The sequence below is a fragment of the Schistocerca americana genome, chromosome 6 (assembly GCF_021461395.2).
Source record: "Schistocerca americana isolate TAMUIC-IGC-003095 chromosome 6, iqSchAmer2.1, whole genome shotgun sequence".
Lineage (NCBI taxonomy): Eukaryota > Metazoa > Arthropoda > Insecta > Orthoptera > Acrididae > Schistocerca > Schistocerca americana.
The window spans coordinates 90,995,685-91,015,880 of NC_060124.1; the positions used below are offsets into that span (position 1 = coordinate 90,995,685).

Here is a 20,196-nt window from a genome sequence, read left to right on the forward strand (position 1 = left end):
AACACGGTTCACGTTTCCGTCGCACTTAACATAGCGTAGACCAGGAACTGTCTCCTAGGCAGGCCCAATGTGAACTGACTGGGCATGGCCCGTGCTGCCTGAGTTGTTGTTGTTGGTGTTCCGCCGGCAGAGGTCGCGGCCGAATTCTCGCGTGCCCTCTGGTGGACGGGACTCTACTTGCGGCAACTACCGTCCGTAACGCGCCGTGCCGATGTGCGCCTCCCGCGATCTTTCGGGTGGCTACTGCAGGACTCATGTGAAACTTTCACACTTTAAATAATGATAGTATCTGGAACAAGTGTAGTCACCGAGATAAGCATAGTTGTTGGAAATGAAAACATCTTTAACAATGAACCGAACAACGTGAAATAATAATCATGAATTTGTGATACATCTTTCTACAAACATTTCCACGTGTCCAAAAAAGTGTTTTGCATTCTAGATGTTGGTCATGGTTTCTGTGACACACTTAGATCAGGGGTTATCAGAAGGGGCACGTAATCTGTAAGTATAACTCGGCAAATATTTTCAACTATAGTGAACACGTTAGGCTATAGTAACAATAGATAAATTTTTATTCATGGCGACAATGCCAAATACATTTATCATTTAAGAAAGTACATTCATTAGAAAGGTCAACTTGTACAACAGGCAGAGTCTCTCTCGTATTTTAAAATTTTCCACAAATAGTTTTAGCACAAAATTTCTTTGCAATGTCAGAAGCCAGTTAAAAAACATTTCCAATGAAACCTCATTCATCCCCGTGTGATTAGAATGTGTTAAGAAAAAGGGGTACTGACTTGAGAAAAAGTACACTGAAAAGCCAAAGAAACTGGTACATCTGCCTAATATCATGTAGGGCCCCCGCGAACACGCAGAAGTGTCGCAACATGACATAGCATGGACTCAGCTAATGTGTGAAGTAGAGCTGGAGGGAAGTGACACCATGAATCCTGCAGGGCTGCCCAAAAAATATGTAAGTACGAGGGATGAAGATCTCTTCTGAAAAGCACTTTGCAAGGCTTTCCAAATATGCTCAATAATGTTCATGTCTGGGGAATTTGGGGGCCAGCAGAAGTATTTAAACTCAGAAGAGTGTCCCTGAAGCCACTCTGTAGCAATTCCCGACATGTGGGGTGTTGCATTGTCCTGGTGGAATAGTCCAAGTCCATCGGTATGCACAATGGACATGAATGGATGTGGGTGATCAGGCAGAATGTTTATGTACGTGTCACCAGTCAGAGTCACATCTAGACGTACCAGGGGTCCCATATCACTCCAACTGCACACCATTACAGAGACTCCACCAGCCTGAAGCTGACATGGATTCATGAGGTCGTCTCCATACCCGTACACATCCATCTGCTTGATACAGTTTGAAATGAGACTCATCAGACCAGGCAACGTGCTTCCAATCATCAACAATCTAATGTCGGTGTTAACGCGCCAAGGAGAGGTGTAAAGTTTTGTGTCTTGCAGTCATCAATGGTACCTGAGGCCCGGCTACAAAAGCCCGCATTGATGATGTTTCGTTGAATGGTTTGCATGATGACACTCGTTGATGGCCCAGCACTGAAACCTGCATCAAATTGCAGAAGGGTTGCACTTCTCTCACACTGAACAATTCTCTTCAGTTGTTGTTGGTCCCATTCTTGCAGGTTCTTTTTCCGAGCACAGCGATGTTGGACATTTGATGTTTTACCGCATTCCTAATGCTCATGGTACACTCATGAAATTTTTGTATGGGAAAATCCCCACTTCATCGCTACCTCTGAGATGCTGTATCCCATCGCTCATCTGCCAACTACAACACCACGTTCAAACCTACTTAAATCTTGATAACCTGCCATTGTAGCAGCAGTAACCGATCTAACAACTGTGCCAGGCACTTGTTGTCTTATATATGCGTTGCCGACCACAGTGCCGTATATTGCCTGTTTACATATCTCTGTATTTGAATACACGTGCCTATACCAGTTTCTTTGGCGCTTCAGCTTATATACAACAATAATTCAACATGTACAGTGGGATGTGGACAAGGTGGAAATGAAAGATCTATGAGAATTGATAGATGAGATTCACTCAACTTTTTTCCTGAGGGGGGCTGAATATTAAAAGGACATTAAAGAGTCATGAATAATCTTAATATAAAGGTAAAATTTGCTATATGCAGGCATCTTATTCAACAAATTAGAATGTGGAGTCCTTTATTGGCATGTGTGCTATCTGAACCTGTTGTGAATGCCTATATTATTTCACCAGGCAGCAAATGAAGAGGCATAACAAACAAAGATACTAGAGGAAACCATTGTGCACAACATTGAGAATACCTGTAACATCAAACCTGCAACTACCTCCTACCAACATGCTTCTTTCGACATGGTGTGATTCCAGTTAAATGAGCTACTACCAAAACATGCAATTCTGAAAAGGGGGGTGGGGGAGGGGGGGGGGAGGGGGAGGGGGGGGGAGGGGGGGGAGGGGGGGGGGATGGCGAAGTAAGCAAATTACTTGAAAAGTTGTGGCCTGTAGTGCTATAATTATGGTGAGTGAGTGATTTAATGTGATCATGCATTTCTCTAATGAAAATATGGCACACTCATATTACCAAACAAACAAACATACAATCTGGTGTTTCATTAAGTGGGATTCTAGGTCAAACTTACTATAACTTTCTGGTGTCTGAATTTTATGCTCTCAGCTTCATGCATCATCAGGTCTTTAGGTTTGATGGGAGAACCTTCCACTGGGAGACAATTGATGACGTTTTCTCCAGAACGCTGTGGTCTGTAAGAAAGCAAAAGCGCATTTAGTAACTATATAACACAAATAATAAGCCTGTGTTTTTAAAATGTCTATGGCCAGTTGCTAATAATTTTCGTTTCCCTCATCCTCGCAGCAGGTTGGTCCCCTTACACTGCAGTCTAAAAATAACCTGCCTTTCCTCTCTAACCTTTCCAAAACTCTCTCTCTTTCCTCTCTGAAAGCTAGGATATTCTTTTTGTTTTTATGTGTGTGTATTGGCAACACAGAAATTTTGTCTCCTGATGGGAAGTACTGGGCTTGCAATCTGCGTCTATAATTTTGCAGTTCTCTGAAGTGGATTTTCCTTTTGATTTAATTCAGTCACTAATCAATAAGGCAATGTTTTGCAAGTTTGGAATGATTCTGATAACCTTGATTTTCAAGTGTCACTTAAAAGTTACATTACACATAGAAGCAAACATGCAACCATACCACAACTAAAATCACTAATTAAACTGTACAAGCTACTTAACAACCCAAAAAGGAACATATAAACAACATTCAGACTGAAGTCTCACATTATTTTCATTTGTATTTATTGTTTTTATTTGTGAGCTTCATTTAGAGATAAGGATACAATAAAAATTAAATTGTTAATAATCATATAATTCTTGCATTTTGACACTATGTTTATTACTCACAAGTTTGTCTTCATTGTTTAGCCTAATGCTGATGTGTGAAATAATATTTGGCACCTATTTTCCATATGCCCATATCTTTCTTCTTCGATATGATGCTATAGAAACGGCTTACAACTAATTACTTTTCCTGTAACTGCTCCATAAATAATTCATGCATTTTCTCCAGTGAAGTCAAATATAGCGAAACACTTGTACCAGCCATCTCAATGTAGCTGCTGTCAGTCAATATTTTCTAGCCATCTGACCAGTGTAATCACTTCATATTTCATTTTCTTATGAAATTTTACATTCTTAGAAGATGTTTCAGACAATTTCAAATTTGTATAATTGACTGAAGGGTACCACAAAAAAGAAAATTTTTCTTTTTCTTGCTTTGATAAAAAGGCGAGGTTGTCTATCGATGCTTCATCACTGTAGTTTCACATAGTGGTGCATTTGACATTCTTACTGATGTTGTCATCTCCCTTCTCAAATGGGTCACTGTCCCCCCAAGATTATACCCTTACTCTTCAATATTTCAGCTTTGTGCACAGATGGGAAAAAAATTATTTGTTATCACATTTCTCCCAACTCTAAAGAATGATGCCATAAGCTTCATAACAATGTATCTGGAAAGGATTTGATTCCCTTGTCAAAGTTCATCATTTCTCAGATATGATTCATGGTTTACTGACCATGTACTGTGTAAATCTGCATCTGGCTTCAGTGAGAAAGTGCCGTTCGCCAGCTGTGATTTCTTTATCCCAGAATGCAAGACAGGGAACAATTTCAATGAAAACAAACTTGTCTGTTTTGTGTCTTAACTTATTTTATTCCATGATTTCAACACGAAGAAGAAGAAGAAGAAGAAGAAGAAAGAAAGAAAGAAAAACCAAGGGTGGACAAAACTGCAATGAATGTACCTATGTCAGAAAGAAAAACACACCACCTGTTGTTTCCAAGTTGTCTATGGAAACTTACCTCTGCTTAGAGTTTTATATATTTTAGCATTGTGTCACCTGTAAAAATCATGTGCACACAAAAAATAATGTTCATTGTGTAGAGAGATTAAATGGACCTTCTGAGTCCAAAATGACACTGTGTACAACTAAACCTAACATCATTTGGGAGCAAAGGCCAAGTGTGGAGGATGGGGTGGACAACAGAGGACCAATACCAACTTCTTCAAAATCTGATTGAAATATTCAAAGACGATACAAAACACTCAAGATCCTACACAGCATAACAAATAACCCTAGTGTTCCTAATGCCTCAAAGATATTATTCACAATCTCCTCCCTGATGACAATTACAAGACTGCCTTCATAATTTTGCAGCTGGTTTTATGACTTCACTCAATGGCAAATGCAACAGTCTATCCAGGTGCAGCATGTTTTGCTGGAGCCCTCTGAGGTGACTAACATTAAACTATCTGCATTTTCTATTACTCTAATGCGGGAAAATAATATTCCACACAAGTATTGTCAGATATCTAAACAGCAACATTTCAATGCAAAATTCTTATGAGATCTTCAGTTTATTGCTGTTGTTGTGATTTTCTATAGAAATACTGATTGGATACAGCTCTCCATGCTTGTTGGTACTGCGCAAGCCTCTTCATATGTGCATAACTTCTGCAGTCTACATCCACTTAAATCTATTTACTGTAATCAGGGCTTGGTCTCTCTACAATTTTTACCACCCCCTCCTCCAATTCCCTCGATTACCAAATTGGCAGTTCTTCAACATATCAGGAAGCATCCTATCAACCTATTCCTCATTTTAGCCAAATTGTGCCACAAATTTCTTTCTTTCCCCTCATTTGATCCAGTCCTGCATCTACTCTAGCATTTTTCTGCAGGATCACCTTTCAGAAGTTTCGTTTCTCTTCTTGTCTGCACTATTTATTGTCAACAATTTAATTCCATACACTGCTGCATTTCGATACATACGGTCAGAAAAGATTGAATTTATATTCAACGTTAACCAATTTTGGTTTTCAGAAAAGCTTTCTTTTCTACTGTCACTCAGCAATTGATGGAGTTCGAAAAATATTATACTGCACTGAAAAAGGAAACAACAAGCACAAAACATACTGCACAGAATGGGTGGAAGGGGAGTAACCAGAAGTGAAACAGAGAGATTCATTAACTGATACTAAACGTGATGTGAAACCCCAAATCGCAGAACAGATTCACAGAACAATAATACCAAAAATAAAATTTGAAAATGATTCTAAATTTCCTAGGCCAATGAAAGGAAACCCACACAATCTTGAATGAAAAATTCTTCCCACTCCATGGTGTGCCTGGTACAGCAACCGTGGGTAGTTCTTCCCACTCCATGGCGTACCTGGCACAGCAACCGTGGGTAGTATTTCAAAAGAAAAACAGTCTTGGTTGCAGGGGAAACAATACTTTTATTCACATGGTTCATCCTTCTGGGGCACCATCAGAAAATTTGCATTCAAGACATCTGTGGGGACTGCTGTGCATGCCTTACAAATGGAGGTTAGTTGAAAAAGCAGACTACACTTACAGGGTTTGAACCCATGTAGCACAATACGTACACTAAGCAATAACTAGTCACCCCACAGCACGAATGATATGCGTTTTTATGAGAATTTGTAATTCTGATTGAAACAAGTTACTGCTTAGTGTACAGATTGTACAACATGATCTGAAAACCTCTAAGTGTGTTCCTACACCAGCACAGCTTTTTCAGCTGATCCTGATGTGTGTAAGGGGCATACAATGGTCTTCACACGTCAATAAAAGTATTGTTTCCCTTGCGACTGAGACTGTTTTTCTTTCAAAAACTTGGATGAATATTATCACAGCAAAGTCAAACATTCGAAGTGGTTATGCCATTCAGCTGTGCACCGACTGAAGTCATCTACCACACTGTCACTAAATATGGTAAGGAAAGTTTCTGGGAGAATGTAAATAATTGTATATATTTTAGACCTTGTACCTACATAAGGACCTGTCCTTACTGACAGTGGAAATACAGAGACAGAATTAGTGACCATGATCATCATCACAGCAACAATAGTTACTAAAGTTAATAAATCCTCATCTACATACATACTCCAAAAGCCAATGTATGGTGCATGGCAGAGGGTACCTTGTACTTCTATTAGTCATTTCCTTGACTGTTCCATCCGCAAATAGAGCGAGGAAAAAATGACTGTCTATAAGTCTCCATACAAGTCCTAATTTCTCTCATCTTATGTATTTTGGCAGCAATAGGATCATTCTATAATTGACCTCAAATGCTAATTCTTTAAATTTCCTCAACAGCAGCTCGCAAATAGAACATCGTCTTCCCTGCAGGAATTCCCATTTGAGTCCACGAAGCATTTCTGTAATACTCGTGTGCTGATCAAGCCTTCTAGTAGCATATCTAGCAGCACATCCTTCCATCAACACGGCTAAAAGAGTTTTCATGCTGGTAAGAGCAGATAAGCTGTTGTTAGCAGCATACTTAGATAATGGATGGGTATTGCCCAGTATGATGGAAGCATAGGAATTACGGGCAAAGTTTAAACTGATTGTAAATTGCGCTCTGGAGAAGTATGTATTGAGTTTGTTGATTAAGGATGAAAAGATTCACGATGGTTTGATAACAAAATTCAGAAAATGCTGAGGAAACACAGACTGTTCCATTCTCTATTCAATACAGAACACAGAAATGATGACATGCAAAAGTTTGAAGAAATTTGTGTATAAAAAGATTGATGCGCAAAGCCTACAAAAACTAGCACCATCAAACTTTAGCGAAAGATCTTGTCAAGAACCTAAGAAAATTCTGGTTCTAAGAAAATTCACAAATAGGACTGAACATTTCTATTCAGTCATTCATCAACCTGTCTGGTGTGGCAATAGAAGATAGCAATCACAAAGATGAAGTTTTCAAAGTCGTATTTAAAAAAAAAATCATTCCTACGAGAGGATCATACAGATGTACCGTCTGGATTTTGCAAAGCAAATTTATTCAAATTACCAACATTTAAAACTAAAAGCATTGTACTTACCAAAAGCAGAAACACCATAACTGTGGGAAGACTGCTTCTAAATAATTAGTAGGAATGACATTGTAAATAGATTCGTCGTTCCTTCTTGTTGGCAAATAACTCTGTCATCTCAGATGGAAATGTTCAATTTTACACATGAATGACTTTTCACAGTATAGCATCCCTCTGGCACTCAGTTATTCTTCTTTCATGGTGTTTCGTAGCAATGTTTTAATTCTCTTGAGCACGGAAGCGTACCACTCAGATTCTGATGTCGAGACAGGAGTCATAGTTAGCAGTTTCAAAACTTTAAACAGTCTCGTTGACTGTGTCATGAAATTCATCCTCTAGAATCACCGAAAGAAATGCAGCTGCTCTCAACTCAGGCCTAGCATAGAAGACTTGAAGCTCACCCTTCAATTTTCGCCCCCCCCCCCCCCCCCCCCAGAAATGTATATGTGTCTTTAATTTCAAAGCATTTGTCAGGAAAATCTGTGATGTATTGTCAGACTGACTTATATCAAGCAAGTTGGCTGCAACGAGGTGTCCAGTGAACTGAAAACAATTTTATTTCAGAAAGGACAACATCACACACTTTCAAAGAATCTCTTTTTTTATGCCCATCAAGAATCCGTGGCTTCTTGGCAGGCATTGTTTTATTATTTTCAAACTCATCTCATTAAGGATGGAGTCAATGTCATCTCCGATGTTTTGCATTACCGCTTCAATGTCCTGGTTGACTTGCATTGCTGTGGTCGGTTCGGTTATCTTCTTCTGAAGCTGATAAAAAAGTATGTCTGCATGAGGCAGTATCTTATAGAAAAATGATAGCCAGAAAATGAATTCATTATCTTGCAGTCTTTGTTTGTATGAACCAACTTTTTCGATAGTAGGAGATAGTTTTATGCTCTCACTTGTTTCAGTGATTTCCATAACAGTAATAAGATTTTTTCCTGTTTTCAAAAACACCTTTTACTACTCACGAATGATAATTCCATCACGTCACACACACGGGCAAAGCTTATTTGAATAATGCTATGCAATACTTTTGATCTCTTGGCGAGTTAGGGGAAAAAAAAAGAAGAAGAATAATTACCTGAAAGGAGTGAAAAAAAGATGCAAGCTTTGCAATTAACAGAGGCTGCTGGGGACATTATAAAAATGGATGTAGTTTGCATTTGGATATTTGTCTTTAATTTCTGATCCCCATTTGACTTGCCACTCTTAACGTTTGCACCATCGTAACTCTGAGCTATTAGTTATGCTCAATCATCGCCAATTAATGGTTCAATTTCTTTGAGAATACTCTCAGCTACTGTGTGAGCATTCTGACTTGCTGAATTAACAAAGTTCCAAAATCTTTCAGCAGATTTTCCCTCAACAACATAATGCAAAACAATAACCAACTGAAATCCGCAAGACACATCTGTGATTTCATTCACAATTATTGCAACATAATTAGCACGTTTTATTTCTTTACAACCTTCATCATGGTACACTTCCAATGTAAATTGCAGTAGTTTGTTCTGCAATGCCTTTGAACACTGATGCTCGAATGATATAAACTTAAACTCTTTACCCTGTTCTGCGCTGAACTGAATTAGCTTGCGAAAAAACCCCCTTTTTTTTTTTAGAGGCAGCAGATTCATCATGGCCCCCGAGAGCCAGCTCCAAAGCACTACAAACCGAATACAGTTTATAATTACATTCAATATATATCTATTCTTTTCTACAAGTTGAAACGTAGCAGTCTAATTAAAACCCATTTAAACACGTAAATTTCAACCATAAACAGTAATTTCTGACAAAGAGCTATATGGAAATATGTACTTGTGGAAAAGTTACAAAGAAAATAATTATGGACTCTTAATTACACTAATGTGTGGAAGCTCTGTAAATGAAGGGAAAATTTTCCATGAAAGGAACTTCTAATAATTAATAAAATATGAAAACTGATTGTTGTAATTTCGTATTCGAGAAGTTATACTCAAATAAAATAACAGACATGTACTAATATCGTAGTGTACTAGCTGTTCTGGAGCAAACATACATTCATATATGTATTTTCAGTTTTTATATGTCAATTTTAATTGTTACAAAATGGAAAATCCAGGATGGAATGTAACAATACGAGAGAAGGAAAGTTGCTACTCACAATATAGTGGAGATGCTGAGCCATGATAGGCACAATAAAAATTATTGTGTCTATCGCAGCTCAGCAATTTTAATTGTTAATCAACCAAAAAATGATTCTAAACAATGCCGAGGACTGTTCAGGATTGTTAAGAAAGTATAAATAGTTACAGCCATGTTGGCAAAGTGAATCAGTACTTTGTGTGTATTTGGACAGAAAACGTGTAACATGTCGAGCATAATTCATTTCATTATTGTAAGTATGATACAACTTATTTCAGATTTGTCAAGATGCTTTTATTTATACTTAGAGACTGTAATAAATATTCAGACAAAACACTATACTGGATTAATGATTTAAATAACTTTATAGTTATTTTTTTACAGTAGCCGTTTTCCTGGACTTTTGCTGCGACAGATTGCCAGCTACGATGAGAAAATTAACGCATAGTAAAGTTTTATGAGTTGGAGGAGCTGGGATGCAGTGTAATTCTGTAAACTAATTTAGTATTTTGTTTCATAGTTAATTCACTTGTTGAAATATTATTCCATTTTTTCGAAAACTGGACAACGAAGACAGTGAATAACACTACAAAGAACTTAATGATACTTATGTGAAAACACAACTTGGAGAACTAACTGTAAGCACAAAAACTTATTTGAATTTTTACTTTTGGATTCTCCCCCGCTCTGCATTGTCATTATGGAGGATAACAGGGAGGTTAACAACAATAGGGAAGTTGACGATAATGGGGAGGTTAATGGAAACATGCAAACTAGCGTAGATATTACTGATAATAATGTAGTTAATCGAGACAATGAAATCGGAGAGGATAGTGATCACAGTAGTGTATGTTCACCCTTTCGTGGATTTGAATCAAATGTATCAGCCTTAAAGGGGTTAGTTCAGTTAATGGAAGAACAAAAGAGATCAATTGATGAACAGAAAACTTTTCTGGATTCAATCGATAAAAAATTAGACAACCATGGAACACAAATTCGCGAGACAAAGGAGAGTTTAGATAGATGCTGGGGAAAAGTAGTCGAGAATACGAAAAATGTGTTGACTATAGAAGGGGAAACTGTTACCTTAAAACAGGAATACCAAAAATTTGAAGAGAGGCTAGATTCCATGGAAAATTTAGAAAAAGTTGCTACTGTTGAAGTGTTACAATTGAAAAAGCTCAACAAAGATTTCGTAAAGAAATTCACACAAACAGACCAAAATATACAAAATTTCACTAAAATCGCAAATGAGAATTTCGCAGAATTAAAAGAAGATGTAGGCACTTGCTTAGGCAAAATTTCGAGCTTCAAATCTAAATTTCAAGAAACTGAAGATTCCGTTGCTGTGAAATCTTTCTGTAGTTACAGTCCATTGTGGAACAATGTTAACATAAAAACATTTTCAGGGGAGGGGAATACACATCTAGTTGATTTCATGGACCACATAAAAGACAATTTCAATGATAAAATGAGCGATAATTTGAAAATTAAATTTTTTAAAAAGTTTTTAGATAGGGAGGCTTTGTCATGGGCAAACCAGTCAATCAAACCCAAAATGTCGTTTAATGAGGTAGAACAAGTTTTCATGAACAAATTCTGGTCAGAAACTAAACAAGCCAGAATTAAGTCAGAATTCTTGAATGGGCCAAATTTCAAACTGGGTAGTGGACGCATGAAAATCTTTCATGAACAGCTTTGGTGCATCTTGATAAAGCACTGAATGAGATGATCCAGATAGATGCATTAAAACGTAGATTGCTGAACAGGGTACAGTGGAGTCTTGTCTACGGACCTGATGATACAATTGAACAATTTCTTGGATATAAAGATAAATTGGACTTAGCATGGGAGAGAAATGACAGATGTAATGACAGACCTGATGACAGCAGGAATGACAACAACAGAGTTTTCAATGATCATTTTAATAGTAGATTCAGAAATGACGACAGAAGAAATGGGGAGAGCAATGGTAGGCAGAGACCAGAGAACAGGAATTTCGAACCAAGAAATAGGCAGTGGGGGCAAAATCAGGGAAACAATAGTAACAATTTTGAAAATAGAAGAAATGGTCCGGTAAACTAAGACCTGCCTCTTTCGGAGTCTGGCGAAATGGGGCAAATAGACATGGGAATTACAATCAGGCACATTGTAGTAATTTCAGAAGGGGAAGGGGCAGAACAAATAGGACATACCAAAATTTTGTACCCAGAATACAACCTGAAGTGAACAGAATGAAGTTTGATAGGGAATTTTGGGAAATTTTTTTTCTGAAAACAAAGCTGAACAAAAAAGTAAAAAATCTGAATTTGAGTTAGAAGAAGACACTTTGACAAATTTCTTTAACAGTAGTAATGCAGTGGTAGTTGTCGACAGTGATGAGAACAGATCTGATGAGTATGGTTCAGTGAGAACGTTGAGTGACTGTGAAATGAGTGAAAAAGCTGATACTTGTGCTGTATGTGTGGAAGCTGATGTTCATGTGCTTGGCAATGGAAATGAGAATGACAGAGTAATTTCAGATGAAACTGCAGCAGATCATAGACAGGAAAATGAGAATGTGGTAGAACAGAGTAGTCACAGTGTTGAGGTTGTTGAAGAAGTGTGTGACGAGAGAAATGAGTTTGGTGTTGAAAATAATTATTAAGTGTGATGATAATGTTTCTGATGAGAATGTTTCAGATGATGATGATGTTGATGATGATGATGATATGTTACCTATAGAATTAGATGGGATGGTATATGTAGAAGTTAAAGTTGACGATTTGATGCTGAATGATTCTGGAAATTCTGGTGTGTGTTCAAATAATGAGTTAGATACCAGTAGAGCAGTGCCTGATAGATTAATGTTACCAGTTGATGTTAGTGATGTTGTGTCTGAATGTGTTTGTGAAAATGGAAAAGAAGGTCTAATTAGAGATAGAGTACTAAGTGTACTCAATGACTATAGTAGCAAATGTCAGTATGGTGATCAAAATGCAAGGTCCTAAATGAAATTTGTCAAAGTGTGTACTTAGATGATAATATTGCTATGAAAAATTCGGGACAGTCTCCTGATAGTAATATGATTAGTGAATGTGTATACAAGCAGTGGAGGAAGGGAGTGTGTGTGTGTGTTGAAGTCAGTAGCTTGCAGATAGATTTGAGGGACCTCTGCAAAAACAATTACAGTACCCAGTTACTGAAAGTACCACAAAACCGAATAAACAACCAGCAAATAGTAAACTTGTGTTGAAGAATGTATACTCTATGCCACACAGACAAACCCATGCTGTACATCTTGTTAAGACACGTTATGAATATTCTGACCCAATAATAATAAAAACACTAATTGAAAGAAAATCACAACTCATAAAAATCTCAATTAATGTCCACTGCTTTTTGCATTTGCAAACACTGAGAAGTGAGAAATTGGATAACTTAACACATTTGAAGCTAATACAGTAAAATATTTTTTGTAGTTTATATTAGTATTTCTTGTGTGTGCGAATATTTGCATATTTTTACCTATATTTTGTCTATTCATAGAGTGGGGGTTGAAAAGGGTATATTTGAACATTTGTGTATACTTTTACCTGGCATAGATTGGGGGTGGTTTGATTTTTATGTAGGACCATTTGAATTTGTTGTAATTTGGACTTAGGAATGTGACACAGCTGAAATTGTGCAGACAACCTTAATCACCCATTTAGCATCATGATATTTGTTCTTTGATAGTTGACACACCATTGGAAATTTATTTGTTGATGAAGGTGTGTTCTTCATTTATACTGTGTTCTGCTAAGGCTTATTTTTCTGTGTAACCTAGTCGCACACATCTGATATGTTCTTCGCAGCTTTTAGATGTACAGCGCTGTGTTTGCCCAATGTATTGTTTACCGCATTTGCATGGTATGCTGTATACTCCTGGTGTGTGGAGGTTCAGTGCGCCTTTGGCAGAACCTAGGAGCTCCCTCGTCTTTGGTGGTGGTCGGAGAATGGTTTTGATATAGTATTTGCCCAGAAGTCGTGCAATTTTGGCGAAGAGCAGGCCAACGTACGGAAGGAATACGAGTCGTTTGTCTTCTTCTTCTTCTTCTTCTTCATCATCTTCTTCTGGGGTTCTCACTGCTTCCTCCTTCCTTTTGAGCACCCTGTTGATCTGCCTTTCACTGTAGCCATTTTGGTGGAAGACTTCCATCAGGTGCTGCAGCTCGGATGGTAGGCTGTCTTTGTCGCAGATGGTGGGGAGTGGCGGACAGTGCCACCATACTATACCCCCCCTCCCTGCCCCAGCCTCCTCCTCACCCAGTCACCACTCCCATCATGCACTGGTGCTGCAGTTCACAGTGTGGTCTCAGCTCTCTGAGACTGCATATGTGTGTGTGAGTGTGTGTGTGTATATGCGTGTGTGTACGTGAGTCTACTGCTGACAAAGGCCTTAATGGCTGAAAGCTGTAACTGTGTGAATCTTTAAACAACTTTATAGTTAAATATCTAAAAACAAAGATGATTTGACTTACCAAATGAAAGTGCTGGCAGGTCGACAGACACACGAACAACCACAAACATACACACAAAATTCAAGCTTTCGCAACAAACTGTTGCCTCATCAGGAAAGAGGGAAGGAGAGGGAAAGACGAAAGGAAGTGGGTTTTAAGGGAGAGGGTAAGGAGTCATTCCAATCCCGGGAGCGGAAAGACTTACCTTAGGGGGAAAAAAGGACGGGTAAACACTCGCGCGCACACACACACACACACACATATCCATCCACACATATAGAGACACAAGCAGACATATTTCAATATGTCTGCTTGTGTCTCTATATGTGTGGATGGATATGTGTGTGTGTGTGTGTGTGTGTGTGTGTGTGTGTGTGTGTGTGTGTGTGTGTGCGCGCGAGTGTATACCCGTCCTTTTTTCCCCCTAAGGTAAGTCTTTCCGCTCCCGGGATTGGAATGACTCCTTACCCTCTCCCTTAAAACCCACTTCCTTTCGTCTTTCCCTCTCCTTCCCTCTTTCCTGATGAGGCAACAGTTTGTTGCGAAAGCTTGAATTTTGTGTGTATGTTTGTGGTTGTTCGTGTGTCTGTCGACCTGCCAGCACTTTCATTTGGTAAGTCAAATCATCTTTGTTTTTAGATATTTATTTCCTACGTATAATGTTTCCCTCTATTATAACTTTATAGTTATTTTTTTACGGTAGCTGTTTTCCAGGACTTTTGCTGTGACAGATTGCCAGCTATGATGAGTAAATTAACGCATAGTAGCGTTTTAATGTTTGTTGTGGCTATCAACTGTTTGTCTATATTGTGAATCTAATTTCTGCTGAATATTGGTTTTGCCTAGAAATGAAAGACTAAGCACACTATTCAAGTGTCACTTTGACATTTCATGTACTTTCATTTTGGACCATGTATGCCCCACATCAGTTACTCCAGTCTTACGCCAATGAACATCTCCCCCAAATAACACACAAGGAAAACAAAAAACAGCATTGCTTTCTTCACAACTACAAATCCATTTCTTTTTTGGTAAATTTCTGGACTGAACTTAAGGCATCAATTTTTTGTTTGCTACTACAGATTCAGATTTGGGAGTGGCCTACCTAGTGTTTTTTATCTGAGAGTCCTGTCACTAAATGGCATTTTTAATCATTCATTTACTTTGTTCATGTTTACTATTTTCACAGTCAACAGAATTTTCCCTTACACATAACACTGTGCCGAGAGATATATATGGTCAATCATATGACCTCACAATAACTGCAACGTGTTTGTTCAGAACTGTATCACACGAACGTAATGAGTATAAACAAAAATACTACACCCTTGTTTGGAAAACAGATGCTCAACAGGTGGTGAACTTGTTAGTTTTTTTGTTCTATAGCAATAGCCTTGCTGTTCTGAAATATACTAATATTGAAATAATGCCTCTTAGTTACAAAATATAAGGCCATACTTACATTCAAATTACATATAGCTATTTATAATGATATTTAAGTGTATTATTTCTGTATTCAATTTAATTAAGCATTAATTAGTGTTTAGGAAAGCATTAGCATTAACTTGCTGAAAGATTGTAAACCTGGATTACAATGAATCTGCGCCCCGATGTATTCTAACATGATCGCTAGATGGCAATCATGCTTCTATAGGTCCTGCAATTTACTGCTCTCTGGCGGAAAGAACGTGAAGCTCTGAGTCAACTAGCTGTGCCTCTACCTCTGCCATAAGAAGCATGTAGAAACCAACAGCTGAGCCTTTCTCACAGCCCTTATGAGGGCAGACGGTGCCAATCTGCAGTTGGTTCCAAGCTTCAGAAAACTACTGCAAGAGCACGAATGCACCTCTTCAAATCAGAAAATACATACTCTGAAACAATGTTTTATGCGCAGTTCATATAGATTTTGCTTTCTTTCTTTTTTATACAAGCGGTGTCATGGCACAGCAGCACTACCTCAGAAGCCGCCCCTGGTTTCACATATTTTCAACATAATTTTTTTAACAGTAGGAAATTTGCCTGTCTTGTACATATTTAACGCAACTCACCTTGGAACATGGTTGTCAAAATCATCTAAATCCGTGACAGGTTTCTCACGATTGTGATGTTTTCCTAGTGATCTGAATACTGGGCTTCCACTTGTCTGGACAGATAAATTACCTTCTCTGCCAATCCACTGAACACTTCTCAAGCTGATGCCACTCGCTTCTGCTGTGCGTTCCTAAGAGCTGGCAACATCTGTGATAGGTCCACCGTTTTCTGTTTCACGCATGAAGAAAGTGTGTATCCCCTAAATTATGTCTCTCACTTCCTGATGGAGAATTTGTTGCTTACCACCACCATCAGCCACGACAAATTGCAACAAACTGAATAAAAATTCACCGAATAACTGTCACAAACACGTTTAACACTCACACTGCCCATGACATTCACAGTAGAGTACTAAGATAACTACTGAATGTTTATTGGGTGTTGGAGGATGATGTCACGTCAGATGCACAGAACGAGTCTAAACTCAGCTGCCATCGTTCATGGCTCCAACTATAGTGGTGCACTGTTCAACACAATTATGCCAATGAAATATCTACGAACAATGTTGCAAAACAATATGAAATGCAACAAGTACGTAAGGCCTGTAGTAGGGAAGCTCAATGGACAACATCAGTTTATTGGAGAATTGTAGGGCTGTGTAGGTCATCTATAAAGGGGATCGCGTACAGAACATCAGAGTGAATCCATTCTTGAGCACTGCTCGAGTGTTTGGGATTCCCACCTGGTTGGATTGAAGAACACTTCCAACTGATTCAGAAAATGCTGCCAGATTTGTTACCGGTAGGATGGACCAATATGCAAGTATTATGGAGATGCTTCGAGAACTCAAGCAGAGGACGCTGAATGGAAGACAATGCTTTTTCGTCAAATACTGTTGAGAAAATTTAGAGAACCTGCTTTTTCGTCAAATACTGTTGAGAAAATTTAGAGAACCTGCATTTACGGCTGACTACCGAATCATGTAAAGACCACTAAGACAAGGTAAGAGAAATTAGGGCTCATAGAAAGGCAAACTGAGGAGTTACTGGATTGAGAAGTGACGGCTCCGGTCTTGTAAACTGACATACAGCAGGGAGAGTGGTGTGCTGACCACATGCCCCTCCATATCTGCATCCAGTGGCGCCTGTGGGATGACACAGTGGCCGGTCGGTACCACTGGGCCTTCCAAGGCCTGTTCTGATGGAGTTTAGTATCTGCGAGTGGAAGAGGATAGGGAATGACTAGTAGTGGTACAAGGTACCCTTTGCCACGCACCATATGTTGGCTTGTGGAGTATGTATGTAGGTGTAGAACACACACACACACACACACACACACACACACTTGTGTAGCTACATTGTGCAATGTGTGTTTACCGATGTAACGTAGCACTGCGTGTGTGTGTGTGTGTGTGTGTGTGTGTGTGTGTGTGTGTGTGTGTACTCTAGTTTGTTATAAGGTTTGTCTGAACGGTAGCAAAGCTTTCATTCTTTTTTGTGTGCCTGTCTATGACTCAGCGCTTCCATTATTTGGTGAGCTGCATCCTTTAATCCTAAATTATTTACACACTGACATTAAAGACAGAGCTCAGGAGGGCAAAGATGCGGTAAAAAATTGTTCATGGTATTGTTGTAGCAATCATCCCAACCTTTGCCTGGAATAATTCTGCAGAATGTCGGAAAAGTGAAGAAGAGATCAGCTACGCATGAATCTAAGCTTCATTCTTTATCTTAACTACTGCACCACCTTTTTTATCACATCAACTAGAATTCTGAATCAAATCCATTGGAGAACTACCACTATATGGCAATCCTAAAGTTAAATTACAATAAAACTGTCCTGTGTCAAATTTACAGTGATAAATAGTCCAGGGTGCAATATATGTATTCTCATATGTGAGAACGAATCACTACTCATCAAATAAAAGAGTTGCTACTAAGCATCGACAGAGAGGTGGTGGTGTCAGTAGGCAAAAGTGTATGCGAATGTAAGGGTAGTGTGTGTGTGTCTGTGTTTTAGCTCTGGAAGCTAAACTATCTTCCATCATTAATATGCCCACAGTTAAGAGGCTCTTCTATGATGTGGTTAGTCATATATCCTTGTATCCAGTTCGTAACCTAAGCCAAATCCACATTTGCTGCCATCTAGAAAAAAGAGTTTGTCAAGTATCATATATTTCACAAAAAAAATATGCCAATTCATTGTTTCCAGATATATGTATTCAACATGAATGAGTTATTTTACATGCAAGAGGTAAAAGCAAGGAATGGTGAGAAAATGATTTATTTTGTTTTAAATTTTCTTGTTAAATCTTTCGTAACTCAAAGTTTGGAAATTAAAATCTTGTTTCTTTCCTGATGGTAACCAAGACGACTTACAAGTGAGCAAAGAGGAACAGCAGCTTGAGTGAATAAGAGCACTCTACCTGGCCATTAGAAAGTAGTAGCAGTGCCACTAAGGCAAGTAAAAACATCTGTGGTACACCAAACTTTTTCTTCTCATGAAAAGATCACTATTCTATGCTAAAGAATAAGAAATGATGTAGTCACCAATAACACATAAAATGACAGCTATCTCTGAATGTAATAACTTATGAAAGACTAAAATACCTGTGAAACAGTATTTTTATTAATAGTAAAGAATTTCACATTCAGCATTTCTGAATCTACATTATAAACAACAGAAAGTGTTCTGTGAATTTTAAAATTTTCCCGGCGAATTGACTGTTCAGACAAATTTCAGGCTTGCAGCCGGTCGTCGTTCAATACTTCGCACGATATTTCAACTGCGCACCTGCCAGTCATCTTCAGGTGAGCCGTCGCAGACTGGCGAAAACGTCCTCTGTTCCGCAATATATAGCGTACTGTAACTATTCTGCGCATGCGTCGAAAACTTGATAGTTGAACCACACTGCCCGCCGGCAGCGCCCTCGCTGGTGGAATAGCGGAACTCAGTCGCCCTCTGCGTTGCTGTTTGCCACGGCCGTCGACGCACTCTGTCGTCTTCGATTTGAGCAAATCGTGGAGATGATGGGATTCCATGCACTGTCCAGCTGGTAGCCACTGTCACGGTTTAACAGATTTTCCACCAGTTGTATTTCTACGGATTCTTTAATAATGGAGTCCCAGAAAGACGTTGCTGTGGACAAAATCATTGTTTTCTCATACTCCATTGAATGTCCAGTAGAAATACAATGTTCAGCAATAGCGGACTTGCTTGGCTGCAAAAGGCGGGTGTAACGTTGATGTTCAGTGCAGCGTTCTTTCACGGTGCATGTGGTTTGACCTATGTAAGCTATACCACATTGGCACGGTATCTTGTAAATTCCGTCCTTTCGTAGTAACAGATTGTCCTTAACCGACCCCACAAGGTCCGCAATCTTCGATGGTGGGCGGAAAACCACTTTTACCTGAAATTTTCGGAGGATTCTTGCTATTTTAAACGACGTGTTGCCAACGAAAGGAAGAAAAGCTAAAGATTGTTCCGACATGTTCTCCTCTTTATTCACTTCCTGCTTCTTAGTTTTAACTGTTAGTACCCTGTTAATCTACCAGATGGAATACCCATTTTCGCTGAATACTGTCTTTAGATGGGCGAGTTCTTGAGATAAGCTATCTAGATCTGAGACAGTATGAGCTTTATGAACAAGCGTTTTAAGCAAACTCATGGTTTGCGATGGGTGATGGCAACTCGATGCTTGCAGGTACAAATCAGTATGAGTGGGTTTCCGGTAAACTGAATGCCCTAGAGAACCATCATTCTTCCTTCGAACCAGGACATCCAAGAAAGGCAAACAACCATCTTTCTCTATTTCCATGGTGAACAGGATGTTGCTATGAATGGAGTTGAGGTGATGAAGAAACTCCATTAATTTATCTTCTCCATGAGGCCACACTATGAAAGTGTCATCCACATACCGCCAAAAAAAAAAAAAAAAACTGTTGACTTCAGGGCAGCTGATTCAAGCGCTCTCTCTTCAAAATCCTCCATAAAAAGGTTGGCGACCAAAGGAGACAGGGGGCTACCCATGGCGACACCGTCAGTCTGTTCAAAATATTCTTGATTAAACATAAAATAAGTTGAGGAAAGTGCGTGCCTGAACAAAGCA

General features: G+C 38.8%; 1 protein-coding gene across 2 annotated transcripts in view; it reads right to left on the minus strand.

The window, feature by feature from the left end:
- The window catches only part of LOC124619575 (endoplasmic reticulum lectin 1), a 102,414-nt gene that overhangs the window by 30,377 nt on the left and 51,841 nt on the right, over positions 1 to 20,196 (minus strand). For both annotated transcript variants that reach the window (XM_047146067.1, XM_047146066.1), the window contains exon 6: positions 2,667 to 2,787. In XM_047146067.1, the coding sequence (XP_047002023.1) occupies positions 2,667 to 2,787 (121 nt within the window). The remainder of the gene's footprint in view (positions 1 to 2,666; positions 2,788 to 20,196) is intronic.